General features: G+C 43.0%; 1 protein-coding gene across 3 annotated transcripts in view; it reads left to right on the forward strand.

The window, feature by feature from the left end:
* AKT1 (AKT serine/threonine kinase 1) overlaps positions 1-24,074 on the forward strand; it is a 139,936-nt gene that overhangs the window by 27,314 nt on the left and 88,548 nt on the right. For all 3 annotated transcript variants that reach the window (XM_072986752.2, XM_072986751.2, XM_072986750.2), the window contains exon 2: positions 11,362-11,517. In XM_072986752.2, coding sequence (XP_072842853.1) covers positions 11,472-11,517 — 46 coding nt within the window. In that variant the 5' untranslated portion in view covers positions 11,362-11,471. The remainder of the gene's footprint in view (positions 1-11,361; positions 11,518-24,074) is intronic.

The raw sequence follows: 24,074 nt of genomic DNA on the forward strand, positions 1-24,074 counted from the left end.
TCACTGAGGCAGAGCAGATTGCAATGTTCTGTTGGCGTGACCAACTTTCTCATGATAAAGAGAGAAAGTCCATCCTTACCTGATTGTTTGTTACTACTTGTCACGTAATCTTTAGGGGCCCAAGATCACCTCCATGCCACGATGAAGTGGCAGGGTGGGACAGTCCTTACTAGGGCTGGGGGGGTGTCTTGAGTCGAGGGACTCGCTGTCAAGTCAGACTTAAGTAGCAGCAGTGACTCAAGTTGGACTCAACTTGGGTTGATGTTCTTTTCTTTTTTTTTTCATTGACTCGGACTCAACTTGCAACTTGGAACCCATCCACTCCTCCTTTTTTTCCTGGCAAAAAAACCCTTGTTTTTTAGTAGGGACTTGGTCTTGGGGTTTGGGACTCTGGACTTGGTATCAAAGACTCGGACTCGAGGGTTGGATGCAAAGATTGGACCCAAAGATTGCCAACCTCCTTGTTCCTTACGATTATGTTTCTAATTTATTTATTTATATATTTTTATTTGATTTATTTGATTTATACCCCACACACCTGGCCTAAAAGACCACTCTAGGCGGCTTCCAGTATAGTATAAACAATAAAATAATGCAAAAGTTACATAAACCATACTATAACATACACAATAGAGTAGAGAATAAATAAAGGGAGAATAAATAGAAAAATCCTCCTTCATGGATTGCTGCCTTGTCGTGGCGAAGGGGCTTGAGTAACTCAGAGAAGCTATGGGCTATGCCGTGCAGGGACACCCAAGACGGACAGGACATAGTGGAGAGTTCCGACTAAACGCAATCCACCTGGAGTAGGAAATGGCAAGCCACTCCAGTATCTTTGCCAAGAACGCCCCATGATCAGAAACAAAAGGCTAAAAGATATGACGCTGGAAGATGGGCCCCTCAGGTCGGAAGGCGTCCAACATGCTACTGAGGAAGAGTGGAGGACAAGTACAAGTAGCTCCAGAGCTGATGAAGTGGTTGGGCCAAAGCCGAAAGGACGCTCAGCTGTGGACGTGCCTGGAAGTGAAAGGAAAGTCCAATGCTGTAAAGAAAAATACTGCATAGGAACCTGGAATGTAAGATCTATGAACCTTGGGAAGCTGGAGGTGGTCAAACAGGAGATGGCAAGAATAAACATCGACATCCTGGGCATCAGTGAACTAAAATGGACAGGAATGGGCGAATTCAGCTCAGATGATTATCATATCTACTACTGTGGGCAAGAATCCCGTAGAAGGAATGGAGTAGCCCTCATAGTCAACAAAAGAGTGGGAAAAGCTGTAATGGGATACAATCTCAAAAATGATAGAATGATGTCAATACGAATACAAGGCAGACCATTCAACATCACAATAATCCAAGTTTATGCACCAACCAGCATTGCTGAGGAGACTGAAATTGAACAATTCTATGAAGATTTACAACACCTTCTAGAACTGACACCAAAGAAAGATGTTCTTCTCATTCTAGGGGACTGGAATGCTAAAGTAGGGAGCCAAGAGATAAAAGGAACAACAGGGAAGTTTGGCCTTGGAGTTCAGAACGAAGCAGGACAAAGGCTAATAGAATTTTGTCAAGAGAATAAACTGGTCATCACAAACACTCTTTTCCAACAACACAAGAGGCGACTCTATACATGGAAATCACCAGATGGGCAATATCGAAATCAGATTGATTATATTCTCTGCAGCCAAAGATGGAGAAGCTCTATACAGTCAGCAAAAACAAGACCTGGAGCTGACTGCGGTTCTGATCATCAGCTTCTCATAGCAAAATTCAAGCTTAGACTGAAGAGAGTAGGAAAAACCACTGGGCCACTCAGGTATAATCTAAACCAAATCCCTTATGAATACACAGTGGAAGTAAAGAACAGATTTAAGGAACTAGATTTGGTGGACAGAGTGCCTGAAGAACTTTGGATAGAGGCTCGTAACATTGTCCAGGAGGCAGCAACGAAAACCATCCCAAAGAAAAGGAAATGCAAGAAAGCAAAGTGGCTGTCCAACGAGGCCTTAGAAATAGCAGAGAGGAGAAGGGAAGCAAAATGCAAGGGAGATAGGGAAAGTTACAGAAAATTGAATGCAGACTTCCAAAGAACAGCAAGGAGAGACAAGAGGGCCTTCTTAAATGAACAATGCAAAGAAATAGAGGAAGATAACAGAAAGGGAAAAACCAGAGATCTGTTCAGGAAAATTGGAGATATTAAAGGAACATTTTGCGCAAAGATGAACATGATAAAAGACAAAAATGGGAGGGACCTAACAGAAGCAGAAGATGTCAAGAAGAGGTGGCAAGAATACACAGAGGAATTATATCAGAAAGATTTGGATATCCCGGACAACCCAGACAATGTAGTTGCTGACCTTGAGCCAGACATCCTGGAGAGCGAAGTCAAGTGGGCCTTAGAAAGCCTGGCTAACAACAAGGCCAGTGGAGGTGATGGCATTCCAGTTGAACTATTTAAAATCTTGAAAGATGATGCTGTTAAGGTGCTACATTCAATATGCCAGCAAGTTTGGAAAACTCAACAGTGGCCAGAGGATTGGAAAAGATCAGTCTACATCCCAATCCCAAAGAAAGGCAGTGCGAAAGAATGCTCCAACTACCGTACAATTGCACTCATTTCACACGCTAGCAAGGTTATGCTCAAAATCCTGCAAGGTAGGCTTCAGCAGTATGTGGACCGAGAACTCCCAGAAGTACAAGCTGGATTCCGAAGAGGCAGAGGAACTCGAGACCAAATTGCTAACTTGCGCTGGATTATGGAGAAAGCCAGAGAATTCCAGAAAAATATCTACTTCTGCTTCATTGATTATGCGAAAGCCTTTGACTGTGTGGACCACAGCAAACTATGGCAAGTTCTTAAAGAAATGGGAGTGCCTGACCACTTTATCTGTCTCCTGAGAAACCTATATGTGGGACAGGAAGCAACAGTTAGAACTGGTCATGGAACAACTGAAGGTTCAAAATTGGGAAAGGAGTACGGCAAGGCTGTATATTGTCCCCCAGCTTATTTAACGTATATGCGGAATACATCATGCGGAAGGCTGGACTGGAAGAAACCCAAGCTGGAATTAAGATTGCCGGAAGAAATATCAACAACCTCCGATATGCAGATGATACCACTCTGATGGCAGAAAGTGAGGAGGAATTAAAGAACCTTGTAATGAGAGTGAAAGAGGAGAGTGCAAAAAACGGTCTGAAACTCAACATCAAAAAAACTAAGATCATGGCCACTGGTCCCATCACCTCCTGGGAAATAGCAGGGGAAGATATGGAGGCAGTGTCAAATTTTATCTTCCTGGGCTCCATGATCACTGCAGATGGAGACAGCAGCCCTGAAATTAAAAGACGCCTGCTTCTTGGGAGGAAAGCAATGACAAATCTTGACAGCATCTTGAAAAGCAGAGACATCACCTTGCCAACAAAAGTCCGAATAGTCAAAGCTATGGTTTTTCCTGTCGTGATGTATGGAAGTGAGAGCTGGACCATAAAGAAAGCAGACCGCCGAAGAATTGATGCCTTTGAACTGTGGTGCTGGAGGAGGCTCTTAAGAATCCCCTGGACTGCAAGGAGAACAAACCTATCAGTTCTAAAGGAAATCAACCCTGAGTGCTCACTGGAAGGACAGATCCTGAAGCTGAGGCTCCAGTACTTTGGCCATCTCATGAGAAGAAAAGAGTCCTTGGAAAAAACCTTGATGTTAGGAAGGTGTGATGGCAAGAGGAGAAGGGGACGACCGAGGATGAGATGGCTGGACAGTGTCTGCGAAGCAACCAACATGAACCTGACACAACTCCGGGAGGCAGTAGAAGACAGGAGGGCCTGGCGTGCTCTGGTCCATGGGGTCACGAAGAGTCGGACACGACTAAATGACTAAACACACACACAAATAGAAAAATCAGGTATTAGCCTGGAGGGAAGGCCTGAATGTATAGCCATGTTCTTAATTGACTTTTAAAAGTGCCCAGAGTGGGGGCTGTGCGAATCTCAGGAGGGAGATAGTTCCAGAGGCAAGGATTGCGTATGGTACAAATAGAACCCATTTTTTCATGATAAACTTAAATGGCAAGAATGCAGGTTTATAGGATTACAGTGGTGCCTCGCTTAACGATGATAATCCATTCCAGGAAAATCGCCGTTAAGCAAAAACATTGTGAAGCGAAATTTAAAAACCCCATTGAAACGCATTGAAACCCATTCATTGCGTTCCAATGGGGTAAAAACTCACCATCCAGCGAAGATCCTCCGTCCTGTATAGCGAGGAATCCATCCCTAAGCACAGCGGGGAGCCATTTTAAGCACCCAGTGGCCATTTTGAAAACCCGACAATCAGCTGTTTTTGATCATCGTAAAGCGAAAATCGGTTCCCGAAGCAGGGAACCGAACATCGCTAAGCGAAATCCCCCCATTTAGACCATCGTTTTGCGATCGCAGTTGTGATCACAAAAAGATCGTCGTAAAGTGGATTCATCGTAATGCGGGGCAATCGTTAAGAAAGGCGCCACTGTAGTTGAAAGCATTGGTATAGTGATCTGCATGTCTCGTAAAATGTATCATGAATGTACCACGATTCATCATGTTGTATTACCCTGTTTCCCTGAAAATAAGACCTACCCTGAAAATAAGCCCTAGTATGATTTTTCAGGGTGCTGGTAATATAAGCCCACCCCAAAAATAAGCCCCAGTTAAGTGAAACCCCGCCCTCCACCCTTGTGCCACATTGTGCAGCAACCAGAAGAAGATGACATGACTGTAAAATAAAACATCCCCTGAAAATAAGCCCTACTGTGTTTTTGGAGCAAAAATTAATATAAGACCCTGTCTTATATTCGGGGAAACTACCATTTTATGAAGTGTGAAAAATATAGAACAGACTCTGCTTTGAAACATGGATGCTGAGGACAGGGGATTTGACCATCTCTTCACCTGGGATTTTGTGCTGTGTATTGTGTTTCTTTCTTGGTAACCAACTTTTTGGTTCGGTTCTTTAATGAATCTGCTATCTTGTGTCAACAAGTAAGAGGTACTTACGTTTCCTTGTATGGAAAACAGTTAAGAGTTGCCAAGGTATCAATATGCTTTTTGTTTTGTTTTGTATGTATGTGTGTTTTCCCTTGATTAGTAACTATGGGGAAAGGACCTGGCTTTCCTCAAATACTGGTTTCTTAAATTCAGCTGATAATGCTGTTTTGCAGCAACATGATGTGGACACCCATTGCTGTACTCAGCTTTCAACCATTGTTTTCAAAAGATAGGTCACCCCCATTCTCTGGGTACAAGTTGGGGTAGGATCCAATGCCAAGAGAGGTGTTCATCTGATCACACCAGCAAAGCAACCCTACTGTCCATCAAGGGAATCACTCCACCCTGCTCCCAAAAAAGTAGGAGTTGCTACTGCTGGACCAAAAAAGGTCCATCTTGGGCACAGTTCAGGGTCAGACTGGAGCAATATTCTCTGTATGTCATTTGACCATTAGGAAATTGCTCACACTGGGCAACAACATAAGTGGTCCAGAATGCAGGCTATATGCCTGTATGATGACCTCTTTTTTTGAAGCTGGTACGTACTGTGTTTCCCCCAAAATAAGACAGGGCCTTATATTAATTTTTGCTCCAAAAAGCACACACAGTCTTATTTTCAGGGGATTTTTTTCCCCATGTACAACAATCTACATTTATTCAAATACAGTCATCTTCTGGTTGCTGCACAATGGTGGAGGGCGAGCTTTCACTTAAATGGAGCTTATTTTTGGGGGCAGGGCTTATATTACAAGCATCCTGAAAAATCATTGTTGTTGTTTAGTCAATAAGTCGTGTCCGACTCTTCGTGACCATGGACCAGAGCACGTCAGGCCTTCCTGGCTTCCACTGCCTCCCAGAGTTGGGTCAAATTCATGTTGGTGGCTTTGAGGACACTGTCCAACCATCTCATCCTCTGTCGTCCCCTTCTCCTCTTGCCCCCACACTTTCCCAACATCAGAGTCTTTTCCAGGGAGTCTTCTCTTCTCATGAGATGGCCAAAGTATTGGAGCCTCAGCTTCAGCATCTGTCCTTCCAGTGAGCATTCAGGGTTGATTTCCTTCAAAATGGATAGGTTTGATCTCTTTGCAGTCCACGGGACTCTCAAGAGTCTCCTCCAGCGCCACAATTCAAAAGCATCAATTCTTCGGCGGTCAGCCTTCTTTATGGTCCAGCTCTCACTTCCACACATCGTTACTGGAAAAACCATAGCTTGGACTATGCGGACCTTTGTCAGCAAGGTGATGTCTCTGCTCTTTAAGATGCTGTCGAGGTTTGTCATCGCTTTCCTCCCAAGAAGCAGGTGTCTTTTAATTGCGTGGTTCCTGTCCCCATCTGCAGTGATCATGGAGCCCAAGAAAGTAAAATCTGTCACTTCCTCCATATCTTCCCCTTCTGTGTGCCAGGAGCTGATGAGACCAGTGGCCATAATCTTAGTTTTTTTGATGTTGAGCTTCAGACCATTTTTGTGCCCTCTTCTTTCCCCCTCATTACAAGGTTCTTTAATTCCTCCTCACTTTCTGCCATCAGAGTAGTATCATATGCATATCTGAGGTTACTGATATTTCTTCCAAATAGCGTAGTCCTAGAACGAGCTGGAATTTTTAGCATGTATACATTACTGAACCAGTGATGTCTACGTTGGCTCGGGCATGTCGTGAGAATGGCTGACGGTCAGATTCGAAAAGAGCTCCTATATGGAGAATTTGTGCAGGGAAATCACCCCAGAGGGAGACCGCAGCTGCGATACAAGGATAACTGCAAGCGGGATCTGAAGGCCTTAGGAATGGACCTCAACAGATGGGAAACCTTGACATCTGAGCGTTCAGCCTGGAGGCAGGCAGTGCATCATGCCTCTCTCAATTTGAAGAGACCCTTGTCCAGCAGGCCGAGGCAAAGAGGCAGTTCCGAAAGCAGCAAAACCAGGGAGCTGGACAGGGAACATATTGTATATGTCTTTAGTATGGAAGGGATTGTCACTCTCAAATTGGCCTCCTCAGCCACACTAGACACTGTTCCAAGACCTCTATTCCAAGCATGTTATCATAGTTTCTCGAGACTGAAGGATGCCTTAATTTATGTGCTTAGCATATTTGGAAAGGAAATATAAAGCAATTCCTATTACCCTGCAGATATGTATTTGCGGCAGTGGGGTTGTGAGGTGTTAACTTTGACATAAGTGCTGTACAGGGAACATCTATTCTTTCTGAGGAGTTCCTTTGGAAAATACAGTTATTTGCCTGCTTTTGATGTTATTTGTGACTTGCTGGCAGATTATAGCAACACTGTCACAAATAACATCACCGCTTTTGAGGTAGGAGCCTAGAAAATTTGTCATCATGTCTTAAAAGTTGTCTGTAGTAAAATGGAAAGGGGATCAGTTGTCATAGATGTTTTGCAAATGCATTATTGATTGTAATAAAATTGCTATATTTTATGCAGCTTTATTTATGTGTTTGTTTTTGTAATGGCTTATGTGCGCTGCAGGCAAATCATTCATTCATTCACGAGACTTCCATGCATCAGGAAGCTCATATATGGGAGAAGAGCAACCTTAGAGAGCTTAGAGAGCAAGTCTTTAACAAGAGATTGTATCTAAAGGCATCAAGAGCAAAATTGCATTGCGCTAATCCTGGTTTAAGGACTCGTGCTTTGGCTTACAAATTTGGTAGGGGAATCTTGGGAGGCAGGAAAGGTAGGGAGGTATGTGTATGGACAGGAATTCTGGGGCTCCAGACATTGTGTTTTCCTTCTTCCCTGTTACTAAAAGAATTATGCAAAGTAAGCATGAACATTTGCATGTAAGTAGAAGAATCCAGTTTTTGACCCAGAATGGGGATTACTTTGTCCTAGACGTTTTGCTCATTTAGGGAACAGTATGCATACATTGACTGAACTCGGGTTGCATTGCGTAGAAGTCACAACTAGAGTAGGCCCATTGAACCAATGGTAATATTGTGATTTACCGTTCCGTTCCTCATATCTGTTTCCCTATTTCCCTTCTGAGCTGCTGTTCAAATGAAAATGATGTGTCAATCCCACACTATGGTGGCTCTCCACAGGCTTTTGCAGATATAAAAGTGTTCAGAAGTGCTTTACCAATCCTTCCTACTCCTGTTACCTGGGCCTGTGTACTTACCTGAGACTATACAGAGGGCAGGGCATGTAACCTCCCTCAGCTACAAACATTTCATGATACCGTTCACACAATCAAGGCATCCAGTGCCAGAAGCAGCAAAGCAACCCCAACACATCTCTGAACCTCCACCATGTTTGACTGTAGGGACTGTGTTCTTTTTTTGAATGCCTCATTTCTTTTTCTGTAAACAGTGGCATGATGTCCTTGACCAAAAAGTTCTACTTTTGTCTCATCTGTCCAAAGTATGTTCTCCCAGAAAGATTGTGGTTTTGTCACGTACGTTTTGGCCTACTCCAGTCTTGCTTTTTTATCCCATTGTGTCAGCACTGGTATCCTCCTGGTTCTCCTACCCTTTTCATTCAGATGGCGACGGATAGTGCAAGCTGACACTGTTGTACCCTGTTGTGAGACACGAGGTGAGAGGGTTCTGTAGAAGCTCTTGGCGGAGTGTCATCCTCCCTCAAAAGAAACAAGAGGCATAGACAGACCCGCCAACACCACCTATGGAGACTAAACAGCAGGGAGTTGATACCCATGAATTAGAGATTGAACTGTCAAAGAGGACAGTGGCCACTCAGATTGGGGGTGAGTTGGCGGGAAGAGAGGGGGAGGTCCGTCATAGAGGCGGGAATAGGAGATATAAAAAGGGAAGTGGACGTAATACCGAGAGGTTGGGAAATGATATGGGTAGAGGACCCATGGACTGGAAAATGGGAGAAGGTACAGGTCCCTAGGGAACAAGCTGATTACCGATGAAAAGGGGGCTGCCTCAGTGTCCTTCATACTAGGGTGAGTCAGAAGCCAGAGAGTGGCACAGGAGACTCTGGGAAGAAAAGGAGGCAGTAGAAAGGGAGGAAAGAGAGTGTCGGTTATGGCGTCTGGAGGAAGCCCAGAGGAGGGGATACCTGATGGACGGTGGGCCCCCCTTCGAGGAGAGGAGGACCCTTATGAGTTAGAGGGGCGGGAGGAAGAGACCACCCCGTTATTGAACCCTGAGATTGAAGCTGCTGAGATGGAAGACAGTAACCCATTTGCAAAGGGACCTTGGAATGACTTGAACTGTAACCTCTTTAATAAAGACGTTTGGATGCCCTCACGGGACCTGTTGGCAATGAGAGACAATGCAGAAGTTGAGTTTGAACATACAGACTTGCCGTTACATGCTCCAATAAAACCTTTTGATTTTCCAAAGCGAGTGTCCCCTTGTCTCTGTTGAAACCAGAGGAGGTAAAGTTTGAACCCTCATACCCGTGTCTGCAGATCAGCTGGAATTTACTGGGAAGTTAATCTGGGTTCTGTATCCACCATTCGAAGAACCCTTTGTTGTAATTTTTCAGTAACTTTGCTCTTCTGTCCACCTCCAGGGAGGTCAGTTACAGTGCCACGGGCTGTAAACCTCTTGATGATATTGCGCACAATGGACACAGGAACATTAAGATCCCTGGAAATGGACTTGTAGCCTTGAGATTGTCCATGTTTTTCCACCTTTTTTTCTCTCAAATCCACAGACAACACGTTGCACTTCATTCTTTTCTCCATGCTCAGTGTCACACACAACACAAAGGCTGAGTCAACTTTTCTCCATCTGAACTGGTTGCAAGTGTGATTACTATATTGCCCACACCTCTTACTTGTGACAGGTGTATCTAAATACAAATTAAAGGAGCATCACATGCTTGAAAAGCAATTATTTCTTACAATTTAGACAGGGTTCTATTGATTCAAGTGGGCCTACTCTGGTTGCTAATTAGCATAGTAAACTGCAACCAGAGAAAGCCCATCTGAATCATTGGAACTTAATGGAGGAATTGACTCACCAAATCCCCATTGATTCAGTGAGCCTACTATAGTATGACTTGCTGTGTGAAGCAACAGGATTTCAGATATTGAGCACCCATCTAGTAAGCTTCTGTGTCACCGCAGGTTGAAATCCATTATTTTAGTGAGCATATATCATCATCTATCCAATAGTAATTCAATTTCTGCAAACTCTTCTAACGTCTCCTGGAAAAGATTAGAGAATATATTGTATAAAATTGACTGAAACATCCTGCGGTTTTTGTCTGAATTTGATGAAGAGGACATAATAACTGGGCATCATCAGGATATGGATATCAGATAGCAGTATAAGCCAAGATTGTGAAGTCATGCCAAGTGGATATTAGGCTAAAATATCTTAAAGACACCAGGTTGGGGAGGGCTGTTACAGATAATTTGGAATGAAATCCTCATGTAGGCACTAGAGAGCATGGTGGTCTAAATCAGTGGTTCTTAACCTTTGTTACTAACATGTTTTTGAACTGCAACTCCCAGAAACCCCAGCCAGCACAGTTGGTGGTGAAGGCTTCTGGGAGTTGCAGTCCAAAACTCCTGAGTAACCCAAGGTTAAGAACCAGTGGTCTAAATCAGTGGTTCTTAACCTTTGTTACTCAGATGCTTTTGAAGCACTCCCACCCCAGAACCCTATACAATACACTCAAAAAGGGTCTCTGTAGCAGGTTTTAGGATGTGCAGGGAGCTTCGTGGAAACAGTTGGATCTGGGGGAAGCACACCATTTGATTTCAGGCTACCAAATCTGTTTTAGCTGACTACTACTTAATAATTTCCAAGAAACAGGTAGATAACTTAAAAACCTGTGTACCCCAACACTCTCTAGAAGCATATCTCAGCATATCTCAACACTCTCTGGAAGCATATCTTGGTATCTCTTGAAATAATGGGCTTGTGGCCAGGTTAAAGAAGTCCATGTGTCAACTGGAAAACCTTGTTTGGTTAGCATTACTAAATTTAGGGAACATCCCTCGCAGGACTGTTTACAAAAGATCATCACATGAGGGCAGTTATAAAACACACCAATTTAAATCTTTCTCTCGTCTCTCTGTTCTTTTTCTCTAACTGAAATGGTTTGTAGCACAGAGGCTGCTTCCATATTTTGCCTGATGTAGGAATATCCTGCAAGCTACATCTGCTCCCTGGTTCATTTAGATTCCTCTTTGTTTCTAGCCTGAATCTAACTGCTAGTCCTGAATAGAGTAAACCCATTGAGTTTGTGGAATCTACTTAAATGCTGGTTTACTGTGCAGTGGGTGGTGGTGTGTGTGGCAGTGGTGGTCTTTTCTTAAAGGAAGTGAAGTTGTGATTCTAAATTCACACCTGTCTATTTGTGTTAATTGTGGGCCTCCCGTTTCTCTTTCCTTAGGAGTAGCTGAAAAGAAGAAACGAAGAAGAAGGGGAAAATAAGTGTTTTCAACACTGGGCTGAGGGTGACCGTTTGGTGTTGGACACCAGCAGAAGAGACATTTTGCCATTATGAATGAAGTAGCAATAGTGAAGGAAGGTTGGCTTCACAAACGAGGTAAGTGCCTTCTGCCATGACTAGGGAAACCTGTGGCACCATGGAGGTTAACACAGTCATTCTAGTGTAGTTTTACTAGACACTGTCTTTTTGGTTCCATATCAACCTATTTGCTTCATGAATATTTCTTTCACCAAATGGCCGTGTTTCCCGCCATGTTTTTTTTCCTCACACATTTCAGTTGACAACTTGTGGGCACTCATGAAGTGGCGTCATTTTAGCTGTGCCTACATTGAAGGGGTAGGAAATAGGAGATGTTTCGGCTTCTCTACATGGAGTGTAGGTGCAACGGAACGCACTTCTGTTGGCCTCTCTTTGAATGGGCAGAGAAGTACGCAGGCAGTGCCAGGTGAAGTCTTGAAGTCTTTTGCTGTTTTTTAAATTGTTTTATTTTATTTTTGCTGCAACGGGCTAATGCAGCTACCCTTCTGGGAAATGGAGTAATGTGGTCTGTTAGGGTCATCTAGCCTGATGTTTGGATGAAGGGAGCTGACCAATAGACTTGAATCTAGTTCCATTACTGAGTTTAGCTCTATTCCTGATGGGTGTTTGATACAAGATCTTGTGGTAATGATGTCAGCAGACTATAGAAGCCCCTAGGACTGGTTTCTTAATTCGCAGGTGCGCTGAAGACTATCACGGAGGCATTCTAGAAAATAGACCTAAAGGAAACACTAGAGGAAAGTTGTGGGTTTCCTCGGCTTCTCCCGATTTGAAGAGACCCTTGTCCAGCAGGCCGAGGCAAAGAGGCAGTCATGAAAGCAGCAAAATCAGGGAGCTGGACAGGGGACAGATAAGATTGTATTTGTCTTCAGTGTGGAAGGAGTTGTCACTCTCGAATTGGCCTTCTCAGCCACACTAGACGCTGTTCCAAGTCCTCCATACAGAGCATATTACCCTAGTCTCTCGAGACTGAAGGATGCCTGATCTGATCTGTCTTTTAGCCCATTATTTATGAGTTCGTTGATAGCTTTTGTTTCCTGCGCCCCTCACAAATGTGTATTCGTTAACACATTAGGCGATGGGTAGGCAAGTTAAGAATGAAAGAGAAATAAGAATTAAAAAGAATAAAGTAGTCAATGAACAAAATAGTAACTAAAATCCACTAGAATTATGCTGCAGCCATAATTGTTGGCACTTATAAATTCACGCAATGTAGTGAAAAGGCAGCTGGGGCGGGGGGCAGGAAGAGGACAGCTGACCTTTTTTTGTTTGGTAACTTCTGAAGGGAAACTCTGATGTTATCTGTTACTTCAGTAATTTGGTCTCATTTTTAAGAACTGGCAACCGCAAATGAATGGCAGGAGTTTCCTTCTTCATGGTCAGGTTTCTCTGAGAAACAATACAAAAACAGAATGAGTGAGCAAAGGGGCGGGAATGATATGATTTCATGAAAATCTCAAGTAAAATTGTTTATGAGTAATAAAGTTCAGAAGGGAACAGTTTGGAATAGAGCATCAGGGGGCTGGTTGCGGTCAGGGACATAAAAAGGAGAAGCACCGTACAAGGCAGAGAAGAGGCAGTAAAGAAACCAAAGCTTGGCCTTCAAAATGTGTTGGACTACAAATCCCAAAATGTCCCACCCAGCATGGTCTTTTAGGAGGTCCAGTCTGAAAAGTTACTTTTTTTGACTGCAACTCCCCCAGTCTGTCCCAGTCAGCATGATTCTGGGGACTGTTGTTTAAAAAAAAAAAGAATTTGCAAATGTTTGACTGCAACTCCTATAGCCTCCTAGTCCATGCGGCCCCTGCGTGGGTAATTATAGGGGCTGTAATTCAGAGAAGAGATTGGCAGTTACTTTTTGCACTACATCTCCCACAATCCCCCAGTCAGAGTGGCTGTTAAAAGGGAATTCTGGTTTTAAAAAAATAGTAACGTTTCCAGGATCTAGGTATGAACATGGAATTGATGCAGAACAGATGTGGCGTGATGTTGAGATAAATGCCTTCTGAGGTCCCTCTGGCATACAAAAAGCCAGGCTGTGCTTCGCCTTTCTTGTCTTCTCTTTCTGGAAATATTATTCTGAGCCTGCTTTATTGGGGGGCAGTTTCAGGCATAACGGTGCAGAAAAGTGAAATGATTTTGTGAAACCATTGACCTGTGTAGGAAAAGGGGCTGTGTTCCAGAAAATATTCCCCACCCTCCTCCATGGGGGTCTTCTTGCTTGAAATTCAGCAACGGTACTCATTTCCCTCATAGATTATCACATTTACACTCTTTTCTTGGAACACAATGTTCAGGCAAAGTTGAGAAGTCCTGCATATTTTGTTCTACTCCAGTTCATATCATTCTTGTGTATTGGCCACACCGGCTAGAATGGATTTGGGTTAAGGTCCAGTCATAGCTGGAGGGCTGCATCTTTGCTACCCTTGCAAAGATGAGTTCAAGGTTGGGCCCGTCTCATTTTATCCTTCACAAAATCTAAGCAGGGCACGTAAGGCTGAGAATTTGTTGGCTTTACTGCTGAACTAGGAGTTTTCCTGGTCTTAATCCAGTGTACTCTAGCTTTTCTCTGCTCTGCATGCTGCTCTGGAGGAGACCACACATGTTTGCTTTAGTGTGTTTTTGTTTTCATAGAGGGACTGCCTGGTAACATGAGTTCAATTTTGTGGTTCTAACAAGCCTCCAAGACCGTGGCCTCCATTTCTCTTTTGTTTTATATTTTTGTCAGTGTGTGTCATTTTAATAGCAGCTTTCCGTTCACAACAATGGCTGTATAAAAATTTACTCAGAAAGAAAGAAAGACAGGGAAAAAAAGGAGTGGCTTTGAGAAAGCATCAAGGTTTTAAGTACACCAACCACAGGATGTTTCCAAAACCAATGTCTGACATTCTGAGCTTGTGAAACATGTTCAGGCTATAATTACAACAAGGGAGCTTACAAAACGAAAATACGCATTAAGAATTGCATTTTTTTTCTTAGCATATTCTCTGTTTCTTGCTCTTTATTTAAAGAGAAAAACTGTTGATTTGTACTGCATTTTAGGATTTCTATTCCTCCTTTTGAAGTTGATCTTTTTTTATCCTACTAGTACACTAAAGAGAAATAGGCTGAATATCGGTGTGTGAATAAATGCTTTACCTGAATGAATTCACGGAGCATCTTCAGATTTCAGTGGATTAAGAAATCTTTTGGTTAAGTCTTTCTGAATTAACATAGCGCAGTTGCTATTTAAATCTGATCTTTTGTCCCTTTGGAGTTGTATTAAGATTTATGATTTAGTTTATGTGCACGCTGGATTGCAGAACACTTTAGAATCCTTTAAATTGCAGATGAGCTCTTGTTAAGGTTTTAGAACCTTGCTTTAAATTATCTAAATCTTGATTGTTCTTTACAGTGCCTCAAAAATCTAGGAGAGCATGTTGGAAAGATTCCATTGTTGGAAAATTTGATGTTTCTTTTTATGGGGCCTCTAAATATATTCATCTTGCTAAATCCTATGAACTCTGCATTTTAACTGTTCATTAAAAGGCTGCATTTGGGAGTCCTGATGCTTCTTTCTCTTGAACATTCAAAAGAGAAAGTTAAGAGATCAACTGAGGAGTGGGTTTGCTTTCTAGTAGGATGTCCTGGTGGCCACTGCAGTCACATAGACTTTTTTTGTACAAAGTGTGGAGGCCTGGCTAGGCTGTATCTCTAAATGCATTGCAGAATTGTATTTTTGAGCATTGCAGTGGAAGAGGTTTTTACTGTGGCCTTCTGCATGCTTTCCCCTTGTACTAAATGGAGAAATGAAATGAGACGCCTTCCTCCGTGTCAGTCTTGGTAATTCCTGGCAAGGTGGTGGTGAGTCAGTCACTTAAAGGAAGTGCCACTTCCAGGACAGCGCATATTTTGTTTGTGGAAAGACCAGTCATCTCCCTGACCTCAAGCCAGCCGCTTTGCAGCTCTTATGAATGAACTCTTCAGCTCTCAATGAGTGCCGAGTAGCCGCGTGACCCTGACTGCAACGGCCCAATATTTCGTCATCGGCAGATAACAGTAGCACTCCTTACAAATCACTTCCTCTGTTTCTCTTGCCAAATCCGTAGCATAGCAGAAGCTGCAGCACATGGAAGGAAAGGGAGAGGTGGCATTGTTGCAGCCTTTAAGGGTGGGGGCGGCTGGGGCAGAGTGGATTACGGAGGTTTCCTGTGCTTGCCTCCATACACCTTTCCAGTAGGGTGTGGTGGTTAGAGTGTTGGGCCGGGGCTAGGGGGACCTGATCTTAAATCCCCATTTAGCCATGAAAAACACTGGGTGATCATGATCTAGCTACATATTCGCAGCCTGACCAACATTGTAGGGTTGTTTTGAAGATAAAGTGGGGAAGTGGAGGTAAACCACATTCATCATCTTCTGTTCACTGGAGGAAAGGCTGGATGGAAATGTAACAAATAAATCAATATCCCATGCATTTTGTTTTGTCTGTTATAAAGTGTGCTGCTTATATACTGCCCCACGGTGCTTAAAGCACTCTCCAGTGGTTTACAATTTAATTATACAGGCTATACATTGCTGCCGCCAAGAGTATGGCGGATACTTGTTTTACTGACCTTGGATGGATGGGAGGCTGAGTGAACCTTGAGATGGTTACCTGGGATTGAACCCTGATTATGAGCAGAGTTTTGCCTGCAGTACTGCAGTTTAACCACTGCATTACAAGGCTCTTATGCCTCAATGTACCTCCATGAACTATCCTGATTTAGTACTCTTAGATCTAATATTCATAGTAAATCCCTCCTCTATGTGTAGCTCCTTAAGGGGCCAAAGTGAAACCGGTCTCCTTAAGGGGCCAAAGTGAAACCGGTCTGTGAACAAGAAAAAAATTATCAATCATTAATTGACTTCGCATTGTGAAGTAACAGAAACAACCCAGTGAAACAAGAACATGCTAGCGAGACATAGACTGCTGGCTGACTTGAGGAATTTCTGGGATGTAATAGAGTCACATGGAAATCAAAGTGGGCTGAAAGGAACCCTTAATGGGAACGCTTCACACTGCAATATTTCATTGCAGCTCCTGTTTGTATTTGTAATAGCAATATGTATCATGTGTTTTCCTGATGATCTGTTCTGGAATTCTGTGATAAGGTTATGCTATTACAGTCCTGGTTTGTAGTATGTGAATTGATGCCAATATTGTTAGTAATTACATGCCTCTCCCACTAATCAAGTGGGAAGCTTTTTTAATGAGAAAAAAATGTGTGTCAAGTAGCAGTTGCTAGGTTTTGGAAGTTTTATAACTTGTGTGTATTATGTCATCAAGTCAGAACTAACTTACAGCAACTCTAACATAAGTGAGATATATAAGGGGTGGTTTTAAGAGTTCCACCCCAGCCATCCTCCCTAGCAAGTTTCCATGTTTGAGCAAGGATTCTGACGTAGGTCTCCTGAGTCCTACCCTGTTTCACCGAAAATAAGCCCGAGTATGATTTTTTAGGATGCTTGTCATATAAGCCCTACCCCAAACATAAGTGAAACCCCGCCCTCCACCGTTGTGCAGCAACCAGAAGAAGATGACATGACTGTATTGGAATAAATGTAGATTGTTGTACATGAAAAAAATAAAACATCCCCTGAAAATAAGCCCTAATGCATTTTTTGGAGAAAAAATAATAATATAAGACCCTGTCTTATTTTTGGGGAAACACGGTCATTTGTCTCTCTGCCCACTACATTGCACTGGTTAATAATGTCTTGCAGCAAAAACAAGATGTTTTGTGGCACCTCTAAGACTGATAAGTTTTATTTAGCACAAGCTGTTGTGCACTGTAGCCCATGTCCTCAGAAGCCAAAGTGGATAAATAACAAGTTGCTATTATTAATGATAATATTGTGAATAGGAAGGTAAAATGAGGCTGTCACTGTCTTCTGTAATTGATGTCTTAGTAACCTCATGGCAGAAGCGATTACTTAGCTATTCAGCAGTGGATTTAGTGAGTCTGCTTGAGTTGAGACTAGCCACTGATTGAAGCCATAGTTAAAAGCAAGCCAATAGCTCAGGAGAAAGGCGGCTGCGGAAATCATCTGAGGTGGGAGTTTAGGTGGGCATGGGAGGATGAGATGAGACCTAGATATCAAAAGAATGTGCTATTTTACAAGAAAAGGAGGTAAGGAAACCTAGCCATTACTCAGGCTGTAGCGGGCGTATTGGAACCTTAGATGAACTGACTAACCACCCACCCCAAGGTCTTCTGGTAGCCACACTGCATCAGGCATGGAGGTCTGGAGAGACTGTGTGGTGTTTGCTGTGAAGGTGGTTTGTGCTTCTGTTTGGTCTGTGAGATAGTAAAGTCTGGGGGGGAAGGCAGATGGGGAGGGAAGAGCTGCATCTGTTTCCCTCAGAGAGTAACAAGCTGGTGGTTGACTTGGCCTTTTTATTTCAGTGATAAAACAGACCTCTGGTGTGATTTGGCAGGGTTCTGGGGATATTAATTGAGGATGAAATCTTTAAAACGCTGAGAAAGTCAAAGTGGTAGTGGCTTGGCTTGGTAATATATTGTATTGTGGTTGAAAAGGGCATACCTTCCCAAAATATCTGTTTAATTGTTGGAAGTGGTCTACTTCAACGGCTTAAAAGGCTCGGTGATCAACCTGGCTGGGGAATTCTGAGAGTTATAGTTTAAAAAGTAAGTTTTCTTTTGAATGGTACTAAGAATACAGCCCTGTTTGGTACCGTATTTTTTGCTTCATAAGACGTACTCCCCCCCCCAAATGTGGGTGGGAAAGTCCGTGCGTCTTATGGAGTGAAGGCAGCAATTTCGTCCTCGCTGGCCCTGTGGGGGGGAGCGTCGCAAGGGTCCGGGTGAGCCTTCCAGGACCCTTTCGTCGCTCACCCCACCCCCCACGGGGCCAGCGCAGGCAAAATCGCCAGCTTCCAGGTGGGGGGGGGAGCGTCGCAAGGGTTCTGGAAGGCTCACCTGGACCCTTGGGACGCTCCTCCCACCCCCGCACGGGGCCAGCGCCAGCAAAATTGCCAGTTTCTGGGAGTCTTTTGAGGCTTCCCAAGCCTCAAAAGACTCCCAGAAACTGGCGATTTCAACCCCCCTGGCCCCATGGGGAGGTGGGGGGAGCGTCACAAGGGTCCAAGTGAGCCTTCCAGGACCCTTGCGACGCTCCCCTCACCCTCGCACCAGGCCAGCGCGGGCGAAATCGCCAGCTTCTGGGAGTCTTTTGAGGCTTGGGAAGCCTCAGAAGAGTCCCAGAAGGTGGCGATTTTGCCCCTTCTGACCCCTGGGGGGGCAGGGTGAGTCTCTAAAGGGTCCTGGAACACACCCTAGGACCCTTTGGAGGCTCACCCTCCCCCCCCCGCCAGGCCAGAGGGGGCAAAATCGCCACCTTCTGGGACTCTTTTGAGGCTTGGGAAGCTTCAGAAGAGTCCCAGAAGGTGGCGATTTCGCTCCCTCTGACCCCTGGGGGGCAGGGTGAGCCTCCAAAGGGTCCTAGGGTGTGTTCCATAAGATGGACCTCTCCATAAGGCTCACCAATTTTTAGGAGAAGAAAACAGATTTTTTTCCCCAGTTTTCTTCTCCTAAAAATTTGGTGCGTCTTATGGAGAAGTGCGTCTTATGGAGCGAAAAATATGGTATATACTAAACAGGGCTTTGTCACCTTCCACAAAATGGAGGGTAATTTTTGAAATGAGTAATTTTTTCCTGCTCCTGTAGGCTGTCCTGTTTGATGCAGATGGACCCTTACTTCCCAGAGTTCTACATCACACAGAGAGTCTATATGAATAGCAAAGAGTTACGTATTTTGTTTGGGTCTAATCACATAGACCATTTGAATTACAGTGGTGCCTTGCTTAGCGATTGCCTCGTTTAACGATGTATTCCCTTAGCGATGAGGTTTTTGGAGCGATTTTGCGCTCCGTTTAATGATGTTCCCTATGGGGAAAATTCGCATGTTCGGGACCTTGCCTCACTTAGCGATGACAGTTTTTGGTCCCCTGTTTCGCTTAGCAATGTTCCGTTTTCGCTATTTTTAAATGTCTTAAAATGTTCAAAAGCTGTTTTAAATGCTTGGGATCGTTAGCGCACCTTGTAAAACCTTTGCAAACTTAATTTGGCTTTGTTCTGAGTCTTCGTTAATTTTTGGGGAATTTCCCCCCCCCATAGGAATGCATTGAACTGTAGGTTTGACAGCTGTCAAAATCGGGTTCAGTGCTTTCCAATTGGGGGGGAAATTCACCAAAAATTAACGAAGAGTTAGAAACTGTTTTAAATGCTTGGATTCGCTAGAGCAGTGGTTCTTAACCTGGGCGATAATGCCCCCCAGGGGGCGATTTCATTTTTCAGGGGGGCGGTAGAACAAAAAGGGGCGGCGTGGGGGCGCTGGAGCAAGCCAAACCTGTGAAGATGGCTGCAGCCTTTCTACAATGTGCATGAATATATATTTTCCTCCTATCTTAATTTAGTTTCAGAGTTTTCGTTTTGAAATTTTTAGTTCCTGCATTTTATGCCCTTTTTATATTTCTTTTTGAGTCTTAAAATTCGCTTGCAACTAAATCATTAAATGTTACTTTTTGGGAGCATTTCATTTTCTTGGAATTGAATTTTGTTTTCAGGGGTCATTGGATTTAAGTGTCTTAAACAAACAAACAAACAAACAAACAAACAAACAAACAAACAAACAAATAAGATATAATAAGAAATAAGAGGGGGCGATGATAACTTCCTCAATGGCTCAAGGGGGCGTTTCTTTCAAAAAGGTTAAGAACCACTGCGCTAGAGCACCTTCTAAAATGTGTGCAAAGTTAATTTGGCTTTGTTCTGACTCTTCGTTAATTTTTGGTGAATCCCCCCCCTATTTTGACAGCTGTCAAAATCGGGTTCAATGCATTCCAATGGGGGAGAAAAAAAATTCACCAAAAATTAACGAAGAGTCAGAACAAAGCCAAATTAAGTTTGCACACATTTTAGAAGGTGCACTAACGATTCCAAGCATTTAAAACCATTTTTGAACCTTCTAAGACACACTTAAAATTGCAAAAACGGACATTGCAAACCATTGGAATGCATTGAATAGGCTTCAATGCATTCCAATGGGAGATACATTGTTTCGCTTAGCGATGTTTCCTATGGGGATTTTCGCTTAAGGACGGCAATCCATTCCCATTGGAACGATTAACCGGTTTTCAATGCATCTCTATGGGAAAACGTGTTTCGCTTAGCGATGTTTTCCCATAGCAATGTTTTTTTGGAACCAATTAACATCGTTAAGTGAGGCACCACTGTATTTCTTTTCCCTCCTTTTTTGTATCACTATATTTCTGTCTATAGTCACCAGGTATGTATACCACTTGACCTGTTCACTTGGCTGTTCAATCAGTACATTTCTTGCTGTTTGTACTGTTTCTGTAGGTTATAATTGCCATCTCATATAAATCAATTTGTTTTCTGTCTTGTTTCTGGATCCATACATTTTTCTTTTTTTAAAAAAAACTTCATAAGTGATATATCACTATTTTTCTGTCACTGCGAACTGTTCGTCGATGTGCCACGTGGTGGGATTTGTCACCTACAGTCCTTCCTTCCTTTTAAAAAACGAGTGTTAGGGACGTGGGAGGAGAAATCCTGTCTCCTTCTGAGCAGCATAGTTCATGTTGCCTCATGGCAAAGTGGGCCATGTTGCTGCTGGAGCAAAAACTTTCTATGGTTAGTTAGTGATTTATCGCTAAGCATTTTATTTATTTTTTAAAAAAGGGACAAGCACAGTGGCCATGTAGCAGTCTTTCATACAATAAATAAATTAACATCTGTGTTCACATGGGACAAATCGATAAGGATTGAATCAGTACAAGGATTGTTGTTGTTGTTTAGTCATTTAGTCATACCCGGCTCTTTCTGACCCCATGCTTCCCGGAGTTTGATCAAATTCATGTTGATCGGATTGGATCATTTTTAAAAGGTCATGTCAGTGAGGTGGAAATAAAAAAAAAAGATTGGCTGGCTAAATGAATTGATATTACATATGCACCATGTGAACAGAAATTTATACAATGATTTAGATAACTGCAAAACCAGTAGAACTGGGGTTCTTTTGACACGTGTGATTATGCCCTTTGTTTAATTTCATTCCTGTGCCATCTTTCTATGGGGACCCAAGGGGACTCACAAATGAGTAAGAAAGAGATACAATAAAAATACAGAAAGTCTTAAAATTTTTTTTTCAAATATTAGTTAATTGATAAATAATATTAATATTAAAAAGACTACGTAGACATATAAATAGACATATATTAACCGGGAAAAAATGTCCTGTGTCAGCCATTGTTGACCACATTTTGTTGTGCATCCAACACATGGAAAAGAAGTGGTGAATCTACAGTCTTCCAGATGTTGGTGAACTACCAGACTAGCAAGAGCTGATGAGATCTGAAGTCTTAGAAAATCGGGAGATTTCCCCAGCTCCATCATGAAGGGTAACAGAGACAAACAAGAAAGGGAATCTGCTTGTTCTCATTCTCTCTGCTCTGCTGAACAGAGATTCTGACTCTCATGGCCTAAAACAGTGAATTATTTTCTAATCTGTTTTCATTCATGCTCTCCACCCCAATTTTATGTTAACTTTTGATCCGCAGTGTATGCGCTTTGTGAAATAGAAGCTACAGTTCAGTGGTGTGATGCTGAAGCCATAGCCACAGTACAATGTTTATAAGAACATGACAAGCCATGCATGGCTTGTAAGGCTGTGCTATAGTAGTGTTGGCCGGTGCTTGCCAGACCTGATTTCACATCCCTGTTTCACCATGAGACTCATTGAGTGACTTTGGCCCAGTCACACACAGACTCTGCCTGACAGCTTTATTTTGAGGATTACATGGGAAGGAGAACCCTACGTGCATCATTGAGCTTGTTGGAGGAAAGGAAGTATATAAATAACAAATGGATGAAATCCTGTGGCGCAGCTCCATCTGTGTAGCAGGAATGATGTCATTGGTGGCAGCAGCTTGCCATTGATTAAAAGCTTCCTTTTGTGATTTTGGGGTGTGCACAGCTTTGGGACTTTGATTACTCATTGTGCCTCCTGTGATTAGAGCCAACCTATGTACAGTAGTCATGGGCAAGCTACACAGTCCCAGGATGTTTCCAGAAGAAGGGAATGGTAAACCACTTCTTAGCATTCTCTACCTGGAAAACCGTAGAAAGGGTTGACATAAGTCAGAATTGACTCACCTGCACATGATTATTATTATTACAGCTTGTACAAAATTGGACAAAGTCACATGCACCCTGAGGCCTCAAAAGGAAGTCTTTAATCAACAGCGATCTGCCACTGCTGATGACATCATTGTGTTGTGCACCTGGATTCTGCCCAACAGGATTTTGGCCAATAATTTATATTCTTCAATATGCTAACAACTTCTGTTTATTTATTTTTTTTCAAAATAGACTTAATGGGAAATGTTTGCTTAGTAACAGTCACTAGAGAAATAAAGAACTGGTATTGTAACTTGTTTTGGCAACTGAAGCTGAGTTTAGCTGTTTGCATTTGCCATGTGTTATAGGAATATTATCTTCTGCAACAGCAATCATATTTCTAGAATTTAAAGATAAAGTCCTGGTGCAAAGGGTGAACATGATCTGAAAGCTGAGGTTAAATGATCTGGGTCAGGAGAACACTTAGATTTCAGATTACCTTCGAATCTGATGGCAGAAAGTGAGAAGGAATTAAAGAACCTCTTAATGAGGGTGAAAGAAGAGAGTGCCAAAAATGGTCTGAAGCTCATCATCAAAAAAACTAAGATCATGGCCACAGGTCCTATCACCTCATGGCAAATAGAAGGGGAAGATTGGTAGGCAGTGACATACTGTACTTTACTTTCTTGGGCTCCATGATCACTGCAGATGATGACAGCAGCCACGAAATTAAAAGATGCCTGCTTCTTGGGAGGAAAGTGATGACAAACCTTGACAGCCTCTTAAAAAGCAGAGACATCACCTTGCCAACAAAAGTCTGCATAGTCAAAGCTATGGTTTTTCCAGTAGCGATGTATGGAAGTGAGAGCTGTACCGCCGAAGAATTGATGCTTTTGAATTGTGGTGCTGGAGGAGGCTCTTGATAGTCCCCTGAAATGCAAGGAGAACAAACCTATCCATTCTGAAGGAAATCAGCCCTGAGTGTCCACTGGAAGGACAGATCCTGAAGCTGAGGCTCCAGTACTTTGGCCATCTCATGAGAAGAGAAGACTCCCTGGAAAAGACTCTGATGTTGGTAAAGTGTGAAGGCAAGAGGAGAAGGGGACGACAGAGGATGAGATGGTTGGACAGTGTCATCGAAGCAACCAACATGAATTTGACTCAGTTCCGGGAGGCAGTGGAAGACAGGAGGGCCTGACGTGCTCTGGTCCATGGGGTCACGAAGAGTTGGACACGACTTAACGACTAAACAACAACAACCTTGGGCTCAGTTCTATGAATACTGTAAGTTTAAATAAAATAAAAGAAATAATATTTGTTTGCAGCTTCTAATCATGTGTAAATAAATGAAAAGGAGAGAAGTACTAGTAAATGGCAGTTTAATTGGGAGGAAAAGGTTTTTTTAACATCATCAGAGTTGTGGCAGTTGTCAAA

The sequence above is a fragment of the Pogona vitticeps genome, chromosome 1 (assembly GCF_051106095.1).
Source record: "Pogona vitticeps strain Pit_001003342236 chromosome 1, PviZW2.1, whole genome shotgun sequence".
NCBI classification, from domain to species: Eukaryota; Metazoa; Chordata; class Lepidosauria; order Squamata; family Agamidae; genus Pogona; species Pogona vitticeps.